At 45.3% G+C, this 18,187-nt stretch overlaps 2 protein-coding genes across 6 annotated transcripts in view; both read right to left on the bottom strand.

The window, feature by feature from the left end:
• LOC310809676 (carbonic anhydrase-related protein 10-like) overlaps positions 1–15,983 on the bottom strand; it is a gene marked incomplete at its 3' end in the record, with an annotated part of 25,681 nt that extends 9,698 nt beyond the window's left edge. Inside the window, exons 1-3 of the mRNA XM_083677073.1 lie at positions 15,904–15,983; positions 14,924–14,998; positions 4,137–4,279 (exon numbers count right to left, since the gene is read on the bottom strand). Of these exons, the coding sequence (XP_083533199.1) occupies positions 4,137–4,279; positions 14,924–14,998; positions 15,904–15,964 (279 nt within the window). The 5' untranslated portion in view covers positions 15,965–15,983. The remainder of the gene's footprint in view (positions 1–4,136; positions 4,280–14,923; positions 14,999–15,903) is intronic.
• A 498-nt stretch (positions 15,984–16,481) lies between these two features.
• Positions 16,482–18,187, bottom strand: part of LOC310809668 (cytosolic phospholipase A2 gamma-like) — a 38,129-nt gene continuing 36,423 nt past the window's right edge. For all 5 annotated transcript variants that reach the window (XM_083677049.1, XM_083677051.1, XM_083677050.1 and 2 more), the window contains 3 exons: positions 17,829–18,000; positions 17,137–17,305; positions 16,482–16,772 (listed from right to left, as the gene is read on the bottom strand). In XM_083677049.1, the coding sequence (XP_083533175.1) occupies positions 16,745–16,772; positions 17,137–17,305; positions 17,829–18,000 (369 nt within the window). In that variant the 3' untranslated portion in view covers positions 16,482–16,744. The remainder of the gene's footprint in view (positions 16,773–17,136; positions 17,306–17,828; positions 18,001–18,187) is intronic.

The raw sequence follows: 18,187 nt of genomic DNA, 5'->3' as shown, positions 1-18,187 counted from the left end.
CGTTCTGTGCATTACCACTGTGCCCATCCTCTGATTTCTTCTACCTCCACCAGCCTCCCCTGCTAAATGGACTTTATGATCGATGACTACTTCAGGATGTACATGAGGACACTGCACCTCCCTTTCTCCATCCCTCGTTCTCTCTCTCTCCCTCTCTTTCATTAAATGCCTTGGTGTTATCAGGTTTACAGAGGTTTACAGTGAGAGAAGGGAGGAATTTGTGTTTGATACCATTCCTCATTCCGTTCCATGCATTACGATGAGCCCGTCCTCTGATTTCTACCTCCACCAGCCACCAGATAAATATATAAAACATGTCAAACTTAAAGCTGTTTCTCTTCTAACTCTTCTCTCCGCGGTGCCTGTTTGAAGCTGGTGTGGACCTCAGACAACCTCTAGAACATCATAGTAACACAGGAAACATTGTAGGAACATAGGAAACATTGTAGGAACACGGGAAACATAGTAGGAAACATCGTAGGAACATTGTAGGAATACAGGAAACATCGTAGGAACATAGGAAACATCGCAGGAACATCGTAGGAATACAGGAAACATCGTAGGAAACATCGCAGAAACATCGTAGGAACACAGGAAACATCGTAGGAACATAGGAAACATCGTAGGAACATCTCAGCAGCTAGCGAAACCCGGCAGGATAACTAACACCTGTCAGAATTATCCATGTCTCTATGACCTGGCTCTGACCTGACTTCCCCCCTACCTCTCCCCCTCTCCCCCTCTCCCCATCACCCCCTTCTCCAGCTGTCAGTATTCATGTCTACTTTGTTCTCCCCTCTCTCCTCCCTCAGGAGGGAAGGGACGGGGCGAGGAGGTGAGGAAAGGTGTAACCATCTCATTAAGGATCCCTCACATCCTCAAGGCACTAGGGGACTTTAATCTTTCTCCACTTTTATCCAACTTGTGATGTCAGATGGCTTCTCGTTATAAATAAACACCACCTATTCTGAGCCCCCCAAATTCGGTTCAACCGAGATTAAATGAACTGGGTTGCAAATATCATTTTCTATTTTCAGAGAACCGGCATAGAACCGGTTAGAACTCGAAGTGTTTCTTCCAGAGATGAGTCCACTTATTGCCCGCTGAATGTTTTATGATACATGCTGATGAATCACTGGTAAACTGGCTTTGTTTGAATTCTTCATGAGGAACTGTGTTAATGAGAAGCTGTGTGCGTGTGTGCGTGTGTGAGTGCGCCTGCGTGCATGGGTGTGTATGTCGGTATCCGTGCATGTGTGTGTGTGCGTGACCATGCCTGCGTGTCTGCGTGCATGTGTGTGTGTGCGTGACCATGCCTGCATGTCTGCGTGCATGTGTGTGTGTGCGTGACCATGCCTGCATGTCTGCGTGCATGTGTGTGTGTGCGTGACCATGCCTGCGTGTCTGCGTGCATGTGTGTGTGTGCGTGACCATGCCTGCGTGTCTGCGTGCATGTGTGTGTGAGAAAGTGAGATAGGAAATGACTAATGCGCTGTCCTTGTTTTTCACAACAGACAATCTATTACCAAATGTCAGTGTGTTGGAGTGAATTCAGAGTGTCTGGGAACAGAGTCATTTTTCATGCAGAGTCTTATCAACAGACTTTCATGTTGTCTATTTAAGTGGTAGATATTGCTCCACTATATCACTGCTCAGGAGTCGTTGTCTTTATTGTCAAAGGATGATTGCTTTTCAGATCCTTCATGTTGAAATGCTTTCATCTTGTTTAGTAAAAAAATGTAAAAAAATGTAAGTTTATTTGAAAGTTCGTGTGTGTGTGTGTGTGTGTGTGTGTGTGTGTGTGTGTGTGTGTGTGTGTGTGTGTGTGTGTATGATGAATATTTGATGTCTCTCAACATCTCTCCTCTCTCAGCTGTCCGAATCTGTTCCTGAACCGCATGCTAAACAGGGGCACCATCACAAGAATAACATACAAGCATAAGTACAACCCACACACACACACACACACACACACACACACACACACACACACACACCACCCCCCCGTCCCCCCCCCCTCCCCACACACACACACACACACACACACACACACACACACACACACACACACACACACACACACACACACACATACACACACACACACACACAAACACACAGACCAGGACAGATGGCCAAGCTCTCCGCTCTCTCTCTCAGCAGATGCAGGCTAGTATTAATCATAAAACAAGACTTACAAGATCATTTAGCCCATTCCTTCTGCACACTCACCAGTCCTTTGGTCCCTATGGCCTCGTTCTAGTTCAGACTATAGTAAACTAGCTTCCTTAAAGATAGCGAACGAGAGTGTCCACTCTTTACATTGGCCTCCGACATAAGATGGCCTTCTGAAATGTCTTTAGTTTGTATGTATGTAGCCTATTCTCTCTTGAAAATACACACTCCTTCCTGAACTAATGTGAACATCTCTCAATCTATAACTTATTATTTGAATTGTATTTCACCTTTATTTAAGGAGATAGCTCAGTTGAGAATCAATTCTCTTTTACAATGAGAAAACTCTAACTCTAACTTAACTCAAACTTAAAATCAATTGACTCCCTTTTACTTATTTTTGCTCAGTAATACTCTGTCCTCATTTCAACTACGGGAATGTCTGTCTGTTGTTGTTGTTGTTGTTGTTGTTGTTGTTGTTCTCATTGTCATGATTAGTGATGTTTACTATTCCCCAGTGGACTTTCCGGCCCCGTGGGGAACAACAGCTTACCAGGGGAGGCTGGTGGAGGGAGGAATCAGGGGACGGGCTCATTGTAATGGATGCAACGCAGTGAGGAATGGTATCGCACGTGATTGACGTGTTTGTTACCATTCCTCATTCCATTCCAGGCATTACAATGAGCCTGTCTAGTTTGGGTGTTGGGTGTCACGACAACAGCACTTTGACTCAGTAACTGACTGACTGTCATCCCATAATATACAGTGTCTGGTTTACGGGTCATTTGGGGATGGGAGGGAGAGACTCAAACGGCAGCCGAGGCAAGAGAGGGCGTGGGCGGGCAGATGAAGGAGACCCCTGGGGATGAGGAGGGGAGTGTTGCTATCGGGGACAGAACTCACCACGTCAATGTCCTCTAAGAGGGTTAGAAAATAAACGTCCCCTCTGAAAGGATTTGTGAAGTTAAGTCATTTCTGTTGTTCTAATAATTTCTTTGGACAGTACTCTCAGACAATTTCCTTTAATTCCTTTAAGTACTCTCGGGCAATTTCCTTTAACCTTTAATAGTTTCGAATTAATGAGCCCGTCTTACGATTTATACCTCCAACAGCCTCCCCTGACCCATATCTATGAGTTCAAGAGGAGCCTACAGTTCCAATCTCTTTACCTTCTCCATATCTACCAGTTCTAGAAACAGACAAACACACAGTACAGTTAGTCAAATCTTATAATCCTGACTGTAATCAAATCTTTGGCAAAAGATTGTCAATGCATCATCTTCAGTCTTAAAGGTCCAGTATGTAATAATCAAGCATTCTAATAACTTCCTAATGGTTGTTATGACTATGTTTCATCTGTAGCCTTCATCGAATGAGATTCCTTAAATTACATTTTTCATTTATGAACATTGTTTTAGTCCCGCAAAAGAGCTTTCTAAAATGTGTGTTCTACCCGATACTTGGTTTGTATACAAACATGTTGTTTGTGCCAGGGGTGTTCTTGGGGAGTGGACTCATCATGTACGCATGCAGAAACACAAGAGATAATGTCTGACACAGCAAGTCCATTTCGGGGGTTTAAATAATTATTAGGTAGGATGTTGTTGTTTGGAACATCAAACTGAATTTCGCCGCAGTGGCTAGAGGTGGAAGATTTCCGACAAACTTATGCCCAGTTCCTTTAAGACTGGAGAAAGTTCATATCAACCAATTCTAGATGGACTTACTGCTACAAGATTAAATATTCAATACTTAATTGCTCATACAACCAAGGTTGTAAAGAATTAGAATCTCCTCCACCAATCTCCTTACCATGTCCACATTTACCAGTTCTAGAAGGTTCTACTGCACTAATACAGCTCCAATCTCCTCTACCATGTCCATATCTACAGTACCAGTTCCAGATGGTTCTACTAACCGAGTCCATATCTACAGTACCAGTTCCAGATGGTTCTACTAACCTTGCGGCCGCCTGTGTTGAGTCGTAGTGGGGTCAAGTAGGGGTCAAAGATCATGTGGTTGGTCTCGATGTTGACGGGCGACTGCCTCTTGCCCATGGAACACAGGTTCCAGGCCGAGTTCACCAGGCCCCAGAACGACGGAACTATAAACAACAACAACAACAACAACAACAACAACAACAACAACAACAACAACACAGTTATTTAGGACATGTTATACTTTTTAAATTTGGTCAATAATTTCATAGGTTTATACAGCACTGTACTAAATAAGTATCAGCTAAAACTGGACGTAAACTAAATCATCATTCCATCCATGCATTACAAGGAGTCCGTCCTCCGATTTCTACCTCCACCAGCCTCCCCTGCTAAATACATGTGTGCCATCATCAGAGAGGCTAGATTCTCTTATGATTCCACAGTAGGAAGAGGCAGACCTATTTAAATGCACATGGTGGATGTTGGAGCAGAGTGGTATGCTGACCTTGTGACCATGTGAGCGAAGCCAAGCATGATTATGTAGATCAAGAATCATCCATAGTCACCCAAAACATACATCTCCTAGGTAACGGAATGTACACACACACACACACACACACACACACACACACACACACAGACACACAGACACACACTCACAGAATGCACTCCCCCCCTCCATCCCTGAACCCCCCCACCCCCAGTTGAAATAAATGCTTTCTCTGAAACTGAACTGCGATAAGCTGAACTAGTCTTTCCTCTGCTTTGACACTTGTGGTTGACACTCTCTCTACACCTGCTCTCATCCCCCTTTCTCCTCTCATCCTCTCTCTCGCCCCCTAGCTCTATCTCCCTCACCCTTCCCCCTTCCCTCTCTCCCTGCCATGATACTTGTGGTTGACACACTCTCTACCCGTCCTCTCATCCTCCTTTCTCCTCTCATCCTTTCTCTCACCCCCTAGCTCTCTCCCCCTCCTCCCTTCCCTCCGCTGCCCGCCCAGCAGGGGGGAAGCGACAGATGTGGCAGTCCTGACCTCACCAGTGCAATCCCCCCTGTCTCTTTCCACCCCTCCTCCCTCGTCTCTTTCGTCAGATCTCAGGCCAGATGTGGGAGCCCTGACCCCAAGAGTGCAATCCTGACCTGGACCTGCCACAGACACACGCGTGTGACGTCAACCAGATTATATCGCCATGGCCCAGCTAGACTGGCCACGGGCCCGACCACAAGCCTACATTCTCGGATTCCTAAAGGGTTCTTCGGTTGTCCCATATCGGGTTCCATGTTCTGTAAGGGGTTCTCTATTGGGGTTCGACATGGAACCTGGAACCCAAAATGGTTCTTCAAAGGGTTCTCCCATACGGAGAGGGCTGACAGAGGGCCAAGCATGGAACAGATGAGGGCTCCGAAATATCAGCCAGACTGGGGATTAAAGCACTGATACGGAAAGCAGCTGGACAGCCACAAGGAAAGGAGGGAGAGAGAGAGAGAGAGGGGGAGAGAGGGTGGGAGGGAGAAAGGGAGGGAAAGAGAGGGGAGAGAGGGAGGGAGGGAGGGAGGGAGAGAAAAAAGAGAGGTCACAGAGGTTTAACTCTGCTCTTTAGTCAGTGACAGTGACACATTGTTTAGGCAGTGTGGAGGTGGTCTAGGGCTGTCTGTGTCCTGTAACCTTGTGGTCCTCTGTGGCTCATTTGGTAGAGCATGGCGCTAACAACGCTTAGATTGTGGTTCCTGCTGGGACCATATATATTGAAAAATGTATGCACTTGCTGCAATGTAAGTCGCCTTGGATAAAAGCGTCAGCTAAATGCCATATATATATATATATATATATATATATATATATATATATATATATATATATATATATATATATATATACACACACACACACACACACACACACACACACACACACACACACTATATTCACTGTCTTTTCTTAAAGATTCATCCTCGTACATTCCCCTGTCTGCCTATAGGGGGCAGTGTGCATGCAGCAGCACTAACCACAGGTCCAAGTGTGGTCACGGTATTGTATGAAATTCTATCACACAAGAAAACACTGCTCAGAATCAATTTCAGCATATGTTATTTATTTAACTCACTAACTGCCACAGAATTCCGGAACACTCACCACCTAGAGCAGGTGTAGCCAACACGGTGCCCGCGGGCACCTGGTCGCCCACAGGGACCACGTGAGTCGCCCGCAGGACATGTTCTAAAAATAGCACCAGTCACCATGGAGCTCTTTCTAAATTAATTTTGTATTTAATTGTGTTGATGTTCTTTTTGAATCAATAACACTTGCATTGATGTAGATTTGATGGCAATGACAATATTGAATATACATTTTTAAAAAACAAAATGTTTTATGAACTCTGACCTCTGAATTCTGTCTGGAAAGTTCAATATCGCGCGCAATCTTTGCTGAGACAAGCTAGCGAGTGCAGCTACAATGGGGAGCTAGATGCGGGTTTTACCCCCAAAATGAAGAAAAACATGGCGGAAAAGCGAAAGAAAACTTATCATTTTCACAATGATTGGGAGGAAGAGTTCTTTTTTACGATACTGAAAGACAAGTGTGCATGTCTCATTTGCGGGGTGACTGTGGCGACGGCAAAGCGGCACAATATAGCCCTTCGTATTACTCAGTACCCTCAGGTTCAAAAAGGTTGGTGACCCCTGACCTAGAGTGTCAAGTGTTTTATGTGGTATTTACCTAGCAACAATACTTTGATTGGCTACAAAATTAAGCATCATCATTTATGATGAATAAAGTGAATAAAGTCACCCGTGGCACTCTAGAAGGTTGACAATTTTGGCGACTTTGTTCACCCTTGGCACTAAATGAGTTAACCTTTATTTATCCTGGTTAGCCTCTTTGTGAGTAACATCCCTTTTTCAGAGAGACAGTTTACAGTACAGCGGACCAGTTAGCAAAACGGCTACGCATCAGCTAGCCACGAGAGTGTGAAATAGTGTTATGAGAGAGGAATCAACAAGGAGGTGCAGTAGCCAGCCTAAACTCTGATTACTGGCCTACATTAAGCTACATGATGGTCTTGGCCATCTATCACTACTATAGAGCAGGATACTCTGACATGATTGACACTGTTCTGAGGTCACGTGACCCATCTCACTGTCTGTCGTCAAACCTCGATGATGTCACAACCTTGTGTTCCTCTCTCACTCACATGAGATGCTGAATACTGAGAATGACAATGAGAATACTGTATGTGTTTAATACTATTCCTCATTCCGTTCCATGCATTACAATGAGCCCGTCCTCCGATTTCTACCTCCACCAACCTGTTTGCTAAGTGGACTTTATGATCGATGACTACTTCAGGATGTACATGAGGACACTGCACCTCCCTTTCTCCATCCCTCGTTCTCTCTCTCTCCCTCTCTTTCATTAAATGCCTTGGTGTTATCAGAGGTTTACAGTGAGAGATGGAAGGAATTTGTGTTCAATATCATTCCTCATTCCGTTCCACGCATTACAATGTTGGAATGTCCTCCGATGTCTACCTCCCCCAGCCTCCCCTGGTACACAACTCGCAGGGAGGGGAGAGACGTTTCACTTACACAGTCATTGCACACATAATGTACACATAGACTGAAGACCCATCTCCTCAGGCTACATCTTGACTGTCCCTCCTAAAGACCTCTTCATCCCCACTATCCCCCTGTACAGTTTCTCTAATGTAAATTTAAAAAAAAAGAAGTAATTCTTCCTTCTTCTAGCATTGTGACTGCCAATGGCCCCTGGTCCGAGCATAGATTTGTTTTTCTTATGATGACTGATGTATAGATGATTCACTTACTTAGACAAATGTACTTGTTGTATCGTCTGCTAAATGTCTAAAATGTAAATGTAAAATTATACCGTATTGTGTTGTATTTAATAACCACACCGTTGGAAACACTGTACTTGATGCTCTTTTAGGAGCTTTCGGTGGCGATGGGTCAGCACGGAATGGAGAGTATTCAACTGACACGGCGTGATAGAATGTCCCCTCTCAGCTCCTTTGATTCTAAAGGATGTTGTCAGGGCATGACAGTTTTTACTGTCTCTTATACAAAGGGAGGCTGGTGGAGGTTGAAATCGGAGGACGGGCTCATCTTGTATCTGTGTGTCAATAAAAATCGATCTTGTATTTGGCTGGCAATAAAATTATCTTGTATCTTGTATCTGTGTCAATAAAAATATCTTATATCTGTGTGTCAATAAAAGGATCTTGTATCTTCATATGTGTGTCAATAAAAGGATTGTGTATCTTGTATCTGTGTGGTAATAAAAGGATCTTGTATCTGCGGTAATAAAAGGATCCTATATCTTGTATCTGTGTGGTAATGAAAGGATCTTGTATCTACTGCATCTCCTTTTTCTCATAATGCTCGACAGAGACCTGTGCTGAAGTGGCATGACAGATAGACTGTAATAAATGCAATGCTAATTGCTACATAAATTCATCTCACTGCTCTCCCTGACTTGCTCATTTGGTCATTTGAGCAAGAGCAGTAAAAGCTTCAGAATAAATGATGAGGCAGCAAAGCCAAGCCTACGTGATACTCTATCAGGCTTTCATCAGGAGATTGAACTGGCTCTGTGTGTGTGTGTGTGTGTGTGTGTGTGTGTGTGTGTGTGTGTGTGTGTGTGTGTGTGTGTGTGTGTGTGTGTGTGCATGCATGAACTGGGAGGCTGAATCTTCTATCAAGACAGAGAGATGGAGTAAGAGTCTGTGTGTGTATGTGTGTGTGCGCGCGCTTGTGTGTCTGTCTATCTGTCTGTGTGTGTGTGTATGCATGCGTTTGTGTTTCTGTTTCATTCTAACATTAGCAGGACTGAGACTCCCCTGACTCTGTCTATGGTCTGTGTCTACGGTCTGTGAATCCCCTGACTCTGTCTATGGTCTGTGCTGTGCTCAGGTATACTCCGGGCCAGGTAGCAGGTGCATACAGCAGGTGCAGCCTAGAACATTCTAGAACAGGACTGAAACCCAGAGCCTGCCTTTACCCTTATAGAGAACACGCACGCACGCACGCACGCACGCACGCACGCACGCACGCACGCACGCACGCACGCACGCACGCACGCACGCACGCACGCACGCACGCACGCACGCACGCACGCACGCAATACGTGTTAGATGAGGACACCACAAAATGCCTTGCTGCAAATAAGTATCTCCCATTGGGTCAAGCCCCAGTCCATTTGAAATATGACAGCTATTTCGGGCCACTTTTGCTTACTGTTTGGCTCTAGCAGCAATGTGGTTACACAGCAAGTCATGTTTCATTCCCAGGCAAAAGAGGCTTGATGGAGAGTTTTAGGAACTTTATACGACACCACCACAGCAACATAGAAACGTACACTCACTTAACACTTTATTAGGAACACCTGTACACCTTCTCATGATGGAGGTGGTGTAATGGTGTGTGGGAATGGGAATGTTTTCTTGGCACACTTTGTTAATACCAATCAATCATCGCTTGAATGCCACAGCCTATTTGAGAATTGTTGCTGACCATGTGCATCCCTTCATGGCCACAATTTACCCATCTTCTAATGGCTACTTCCAGCATGATAATGCACCATGTCACAAAGCAAAAGTCATCTCAAACTGGTTTCATGAACATGAAAATTAGTTCAGTGTTCTTCAGTGGCCTTCCCATTCACCGGATCTGAATCCAATAGAACACCTTTGGGATGTGGTAGAAAAGGAGATTCACAGCTTGAAAGTGCACCTGAAAAATCTGCAGGAATTGCGTGATGCAGTCATGCCATCATGGACCAGAATCTCAAAGGAATGTTTCCAACATCTTGTGGAATCAATGCCACGAAGAATTGAGGCTGTTTTGAGAGCCAAGGGAGACCCTACCCAGTATTAGTATAGTGTTCCTAATAAAGTGTTCGGTGAGTGTATGTGGCAGCAGGTAATACAGACACACAGGTTTATAGAGAGAGGAGGGAAATAGCTCACATTAAGGGAACAACAGCCCCTACCCCTTTGCCCTGCCACAGGCCCATCGCATGGCATTGCAACACTGACAGCCCATGTGTGTGTGTGTGTGTGTGTGTGTGTGTGTGTGTGGGTGTGGGTGAGTGTGTGTGTGTGTGTGTGTGTGTGTGTGTGTGTGTGTGTGTACTCCTGTCTAAACAACATGTCATGTCACTGACTAAAGAGCAGAGTTAAACCTGTGTAGTCTGACAACCCCTGTCTTTCTGTGCACGGCCTTGCTTGTTGTACCTGATTGGGTTGGGTTTCAACCGTCTAGACTTTTGTATTGTACGGCTTGCGTGGATTGTTGGGGAACCTTTAAATAACCACAGATTTACACCGAAAATGACCAGGAAAATCCCTCCCTTTTGTTCATGGGATTATATTTTCCAATTTTCCAGGTAGCCTCTCAGAGAGCAATGTAGCAGACAGAACTGGGGCAGGTTGCAGGTGACGTTTTCACTCTGCTGGACTCTGAGCAGACCAGACACCTGGGGAGTGTTTTCCTATGGTTCTGATGGATAGAAGAGGAGAAGAGAGGGATGACTGGAGGTAGAGAAGAGAGGAGAAATGATCCATCAAGTAGTTTACCATCAGACAGGCGACGGGACATCTTGGGACAGGATAGGACTGATGCAGGGGGAGGCAGACATCGGAGGACGGGCTCATTGTAATGCATGGAATGGAATGAGGAACGGTATCAAATCTCACATTTGTTTGATACCATTTGATACCATTCCTCGTTCCATTCCGTGCATTACAATGAGCCCGTCCTCCGATGTCTGCCTCCGCCAGCCTCTACCAGCCTCCATCAGCCTTCACTGGTCTGATGGGTCACATTCCTGCCAAACACTGGGAGACAGTCATCTCTATTCCCTCCTGTTATGGGGGTGTATTGATATATTCCCTCCTATTATGGGGGTGTATTGATATATTCCCTCCTATTATGGGGGTGTATTTCCCCCTACTCCTCCTGTATTATGAAACAGAACCTCTCTTTCTTTTCTTGTTTCTATTTCAAATATTCTTGTTCAGTGTTCTTCAGTGGCCTTCCCAGTCACCGGCCTTCCCAGTCTTGTTTCTATTTCTAACACAATGATGACAAGCATCAAACACACAATAGACAGCAGCCTGGATCTGGAAGAACCTCTCTTTCTCGAGAGTACAGCGAGTCACACTCACTCTCCACCTTATACGGTGCCATGTTATTGCCTTAGGGTGGAGGAGAGCCATTGAGATTCTGGCGCACAAGACTATGAGGAAGAACATGCTAGACTATATGTCCTTCAATAAACGATGCTGCTACAACGCTGCTTTTAAGACGTAACACAGGTGTGTTTGACACCATTCCTCATTCCAGTAGCACTAACAATAATCAAGGAGTAATCCGTGAAAGTACAATCCACAAGTGAACAGACCACACCTACAGCTGAATGTGATATTTATTGAGAGGTATGAACAGAAAATGTAAGAATGCAGGATTGGTGGAGGGTGGTTGTGGATAGTTTGGTGGATCCGAGGGTGGTGGTGTGGGTGTGTGGGGGGGGGGGGGGTCCATGTAAACCTTGTCCTGACCAGCGATAATATCCCCAGGTCCTGACCTCTTCATCATCCATCTTCATGAAGGATTACACTCCATCTGCTCCAGAAAGTTCGTTCGTTCGTTCGAGAGCTCTCTCTCTCTCTCTCTCTCTCTCTCTCTCTCTCTCTCTCTCTCTCTCTCTCTCTCTCTCTCTCTCTCTCTCTCTCTCTCTCTCTCTCTCTCTCTCTCTCTCTCTCTCTCTCTCTCTCTCTCTCTCTCTCTCTCTCTCAGCAACAACACATCTTATCTGGGCATGACGAGAAATAAACCACTGCTTTTCTAACACTTTAACGTTAAAGACTTTACTTTAGGAGGAGAGGAGAGGAGAGGAGAGGAGGAGAGACGAAAGGAGGGGGAGGAGATAAAGGAGAGGGGAGGCGAGGAGAGGAGAGGAAGACCTGGGTTCGAACCCACTCAGTCACAGGAATAGTCATATTCATATAACGCTGAAACATTGAGGACCATGCAATGCTGCTTTCACACTCAATACTCTCTCTCTCTCACACACACACACACACACACACACACACACACTGATGTTACTGTACAATAGCACCATGTGCAGCCCCCCCCCCCCCCTCCCTCCCCCCAGGTAGAGAGATATAACCGCAGCTCTACGACAGGACATATGTGTGCTCATCACATTAGGGTGTGGGTGGGGGAGATGAGGAGGAGGACTTTAACGTTGTTAGCGCTGAGAGTGAGAGAGAGCGGGACACGTAAAGTGAATATGGACCTTGTAATACCATCAAAAGATTATTGAGAGCATCGTAATCATAATTCCATTTCAGCTTCTTCCCTTTTCCATTTCAATTCCCTCGTATAGCTCGACTCTGCTCCGGTGCTCTGACTGCGTAGGAGGGGGGAGGCTGCTGCTGCTTCTCTCTCTCTCTCTCTCTCTCTCTCTCTCTCTCTCTCTCTCTCTCTCTCTCTCTCTCTCTCTCTCTCTCTCTCTCTCTCTCTCTCTCTCTCTCTCTCTCTCTCTCTCCCTCTCCCTCTGGCCCTCGGAGGAGCCTCCGCAAGGGCGTGTGTGTGTGTGTGTGTGTGTGTGTATGTGTGTCTGTGTGTCTGTGTGTTTCTGTGCGTGCGTGCGTGCGTGCGAAAGAGACAGATCTGCCTGTGATCAGAATCTTGGTGACCTAGTTTAGCAGGACTGCAGCACACACAAATAATAATAATACCCAGAGATGTGTTACTGCAACAATCTACAAGTAAGATCTGTGACTGCTTCTGAGTGTCTCTCTCTCTCTCTCTCTCTCTCTCTCTCTTCCACTCTCTCTCCTTCTCTCTCTCTCTTCCACTCTCTCCCTCACTCTCTCTCCTTCTCTCTCTCTCTTCCACTCTCTCCCTCACTCTCTCTCCTTCACTCTCTCTCTCCCACTCTCCCTCCCTCACTCTCCCCCCTCTCTCCTTCTCTCTCTCTCTCCCCTTCTCTCTCTCTTCCACTCTCTCCCACTCTCTCTCTCCTTCTCTCTGTTCCACTCTCTCTATCTTCCCCCTCTCTCTCTCTCCTTCTCTCTGTTCCACTCTCTCTATCTTCCCCCTCTCTCTCTCCCCCTCTCTCTCAAATTACTCAAATAACCTTTCTCATGCTACAAGAGGGCATGTTAAAATCTATATCCAAGTGATTTTCTCTCTGTTTTTACAAATAAAAATAACATTTGTTTTATTGATTAAATGCCTCCAAACTAAATGAATTCGACTGTGCAACTAGCTCTCCTCTCCTCTCTGTGCAAGTTTGACTAAGTAGCTTTTAAAACTGGCTAAAATCCAATTAAGAATACCACGTTGGCTAGCCTCCATAGGGGAGGAGGAGAGGAGAGGAGAGGGGAGGAGGAGAAGGGAGGGGAGAGGAGAGGAGAGGAGAGGAGAGGAGAGGAGAGGAGAGGGAGAGTAGAGGGAGAGGAGAAGACAGGAAAGGGGAGGGGAGGAGAGGGGAGGAGAGGAGAGGAGAGGAGAGGAGGACAAGGGAGGGGAGCGGAGAGGAGAGGAAAAGACTGGAAAGGGGAGGGAAGGAGAGGAGAGAAGAAGACAGGAGAGGAAAGGAGAGGAGAGGAGAGGAGAAGACAGGAAAGGGGAGGAGAGGAGGGGAGAGGAGAAGACAGGAAAGTCGAGGAGAGGAAAGGAGAAAGGTCTTACAGACAGTGTCCCTGCAGTCTGAAAAAGGCCACCCCTCCTGAGTCCACACACACACGCACACACACGCGCACGCACGCATGCACACACACACACACACACACACACACACACACACACACACACACACACACACACACACCTCAGAGTCCTCTCATTGGTAGAGCAGCAGGAGACAGAACATAAAGGTCAGGGAGCATTCTAGAACCTTCTACAAACACTTCCACTGCTAATTCAACCTTCTACACACACTGTTACTGGTAGTGGGGGTGTAAGGAGAGGAGACAGGTCCCACAGAGAGACAGGCAGACAGACAGATGGGCAGACAGACAGGCAGACAGACAGACAGACAGACAGACAGACAGACAGACAGGCTGACAAGATGACAGGACTGTGATCAAATTTTCATAAGGCTTGCAGAAGAGTGAACCTAAAGCTTCTACTGCAGAGAGAGAGAGAGAGACAGAGAGAGAGAGACAGACAGAGAGAGAGAGAGACAGACAGACAGACAGAGAGAGAGAGAGAGGGGGGGGAGATGGAGAGAGAGAGAGAGGGAGAAAGAGAGAGAGGGTGGGGGGGGATACGAGAGACTGAGTGCCTGTGTGCGTGTGTGAGTGTTTGTGTGAGAGAGAGAGAAAAACAGAGACAGAGAGAGACAGCACTTGTCTTAGCAACGTTACAGCCCAACATCCAACCAAACAACAACCCAATTATCACAACCCCATGGGATGCTTCTGTCTGTCTCCTGTTGGTCTGTGGGAGATGACATAACAGGACATGACAAGTCTTCCCAAAACACGGATATAACATGTCAAGTGTTCGCAAAACACGGACATATCACATGACAAGTGTTCCCAAAACACTTGACATGTTATATCTGTGACCTGGGAACACTTGTCATGTTGTGTCTTCCTCCGCAGACCAACAGGAAACACTCCGGAGAGATTCCGTACACACATTGCAGACACAACGCTCTCTCATTGTTCAACACCGCAACCGGTCACAGACACAAACGTTGTTTGGACCGTGACTCGGGGGATGATGGAGCAACGTTACCACAGTGAGTTTGTTACGTGGAAAGTACCTGGAACGAAGCTTCCCTGGACTGCGTCTTTGTACGCCCACCATCCGTCGTGAATCTTGGGTGCTATCGGCTGGGCTGCGGGGGGGTGGGAGAACAATCAGCTACTACAATGACTCACTTAAGTTACCACACACCTTCGCTAGCTGGTACTAGCTATAAACCAACCACAGTTTACAGGATAACTTAATCTTGGGGGCTACAATTACATAACGGAATGGAATCACCCACTTAAATTACCACACATTAGCCTACTGTATAAACCAACCACAGTTTGGGAGAATACAATTGAAGAAGAACTTAATAGGGGCATTTAAAGATAAAGACAGTTTTAAGATGTAACATAGGTGTGAACAATATATTTCTCATAGAAAGTGAATAACTAGAGAGAGCACACAACATATACTTGTGTTTACATGATGTATGGTAAACTCTATAGCCTACTGATATTCATATATAATTTGAATATTATCCATAAATTATGCATATATCATAAAAGGAGCATCTGGATGTAGGCTACTATGCTGATAATGTTGTTTTATAATCTCGGCATTACACATTTGACAGACGGATGCGAACAGATTTGGTCAAATTAAAATGTTCCCTTATGTGTACCAAAGTGGGGGAGGGACAAATCCCTAATCCTTAACTCAAATATGATATGACTAAGACGGTTTACAGTAAATCGTCATCATTTGCTTTTTGACCTTTTAGTAAACTCTGTTTTGTCGCGCTCCCACCTTGCGATAACTATTAGGCTACTTCGATCCACTCGTGCCCGAGTATTGATGATGATGATGATGATGATTATAATGATGATGATTATAATGATGATTGTTATAACCCTATAATAGGACTATAAGAGATCAATGGGAAACAGTTTACTCATGGTTCCCTATCATATTAGGCTACCGAAACGTTTCCGTTTGTGTCAAACCCGAAGCCGTGAGCTGAAGCGCATCAATAACCCACCGCGTGCTTACCTGATGTGGAGGAGATGAAATATGCTTGAAAAATCAGAAAAATCTCCCAAACGACATGCATTCTTCATTCACTCCAAGTCCATTTTGTAAAAGCTTAGTAAAGGTAAACTTAAAGTTCTCGTCGACGCCAAACTTTGATCTGGCATCTTCCAGACCTGTCGCGAATCCCGTCCTCTTTCCAAGCTGTCACATCTCCCGTTTCTTGCGCGCTTCACCAACATATAGACTCGCCGCGCGTCAGAACCCCGACCGCTCAACTGTGTTTTTTTATATAATCCATTTTATACGCCTTCGTCAGTCGTTCTATCAATATAGCCTACGGTATATCTCCCTGCGTCTTAGAATATGTCTACAGACGACCCATGGCAAAGCAGGCAACTCCAATCACTTGCTAACTCGTGACATTCTCTGAATGGTCCCAAGTTGCCACTGCGCTGCGCACCGCACACAAGAACGCGCTGCGCTGTAAAAGTGGTCAAGCGGATCTGGTAACCACAGATACGGTTTAAGGGTTTCAAGCAGCCGTTATCACGATGTAATAATGAATTTAAACACAATAAAGTAGTTGAAGGGCCGAAGGTTTGGTAGCTGGAATTTATTCGACATATTAACTCACAATAAAAACTGCAATTTCATAATTTCCACTAGACTTCAACACAACCACATATTTTGCAAACCTAATACACAACATTAGTAGATTGTGTCAAGACGCACTATAGTCGGCGTATGAATGACGGATAATGTGAGCATGTAGAGCCCTCTGGTGGTGATAGTTGGCTACTGCACCATGACTGGTCTGGTCGGGAGTTGGCCTGTCAACTGTTGTGCAGCAGTTCCTCAGCTAAGGCATCTTGGGCATCTTGGATTCCCTATGAAGACAAAAAAAGAGAATGATAGAAAGAAAAGAATAGAATGGCGTATAATATAATATAATATAATATAATATAATATAATATAATGTAATGTAATGTAATGTAATGTAATATAATGGAATGGAATACCACCAACCCTAATCCTAAATAATGGAATTGGATAGAATACAATACAATAGAATGGAATAGAATAGAATGGAATGGGATATGATAGAATAGATTAGTGTTGTACAGAATAGAATAGAGCGGGATAGAATAGAATAGAACTCTATTGTCCCTCTGAAGATAGGAAACAATCTTTGGCTTCACCTCAAAGAAACGAACCACCATTCCGTGTTGCCTCATTCATAAACATCCTCACCTCTTGAGTTGCCTACGTTGGACAGCCTTCTCAATCTCCTTGAGGATCTTCTGCTTGTTGTTCTTTATGTTGAGACGAGCCTTCTGGAGAAGATGATCCATCTTCTTTGTGCTGTAGGGGTTCTGGAACGTGGCATACTCTTCCTTCTCCTTCCTGATCTCCTCTTCATCTAGACAGGACAACAAAGAGCAGGGGCCAGTTGCATAACCTTAGTTAAAGCTGGCCTATGGGCTTAGAGCAGCCTTATTTTAGCTGTAAGTAGTACTTCAGCAGGAGTTAAATTAGATGAGTGTATGTCACTTTTATGCTGTCACTTTTAACAGGCTTTTTGTGAAAAAGCACACTTGTTATGTAAACTTGATGTCTATCCTGACGTCTGACTAACAGTTTGAGTCTTAAGTCAAAGTCTAGGTCCATGTTTATGCAATTAACCCCTGGTGATGAAGACACATGAAGACAGTACAGTGAAGTCTCCCCCTAGGCCTAGACACTGGTCTTGAGTCAGTTTTGGGTTCCTCCGACTAATGGATACGGTTCGGGTTTGTGGAGAGCGAGCTGATCCTAGATCTGTGTAGCTTCAACTCACATCAAGAAAGCAAGAACAACAACAGGTGGGTCTACAATTACACCAAGTGGACATCCTTGTGGTTCAAGGGCAACATTTGGGCTCAGACAGGGCTAGAGAAATACACCTTTGCAGTTCTGTAGGTTGAAGAGGGGCATGTACATGACTGTGGGGTCGCTGGGTTGACCCTCGAACACGTAGCAGTCCTGCGGGTGTTCCTTCTCTTCCGTCAAGCTGTCGTTAATCGGGGGGAAAGGCTTCTTCATCTTGTGTGAATAGTCCCTGGCCAGCAGCAGAGTCTGGGGGCGGAGGTTTGTTATCTTATTTATTCAGACTTTATTTAACCAGAGAAGTCATGTTGAGATTCTCATCTCTATTTTCAAAGCCCTGGCCAAGAAGGCAGCATACACAAACGTTACACAGACACACATGGAAGAGAGGAAGGTATTCACCTCTAAGATGGAAGAGGAGGAATTGGGGAAAGTA

Source organism: Argentina silus, assembly GCF_951799395.1.
Source record: "Argentina silus genome assembly, chromosome: 9".
Lineage (NCBI taxonomy): Eukaryota > Metazoa > Chordata > Actinopteri > Argentiniformes > Argentinidae > Argentina > Argentina silus.
Note: the sequence above shows the minus strand (reverse complement) of the source record. Positions and strands in the feature narration are given on the sequence as shown.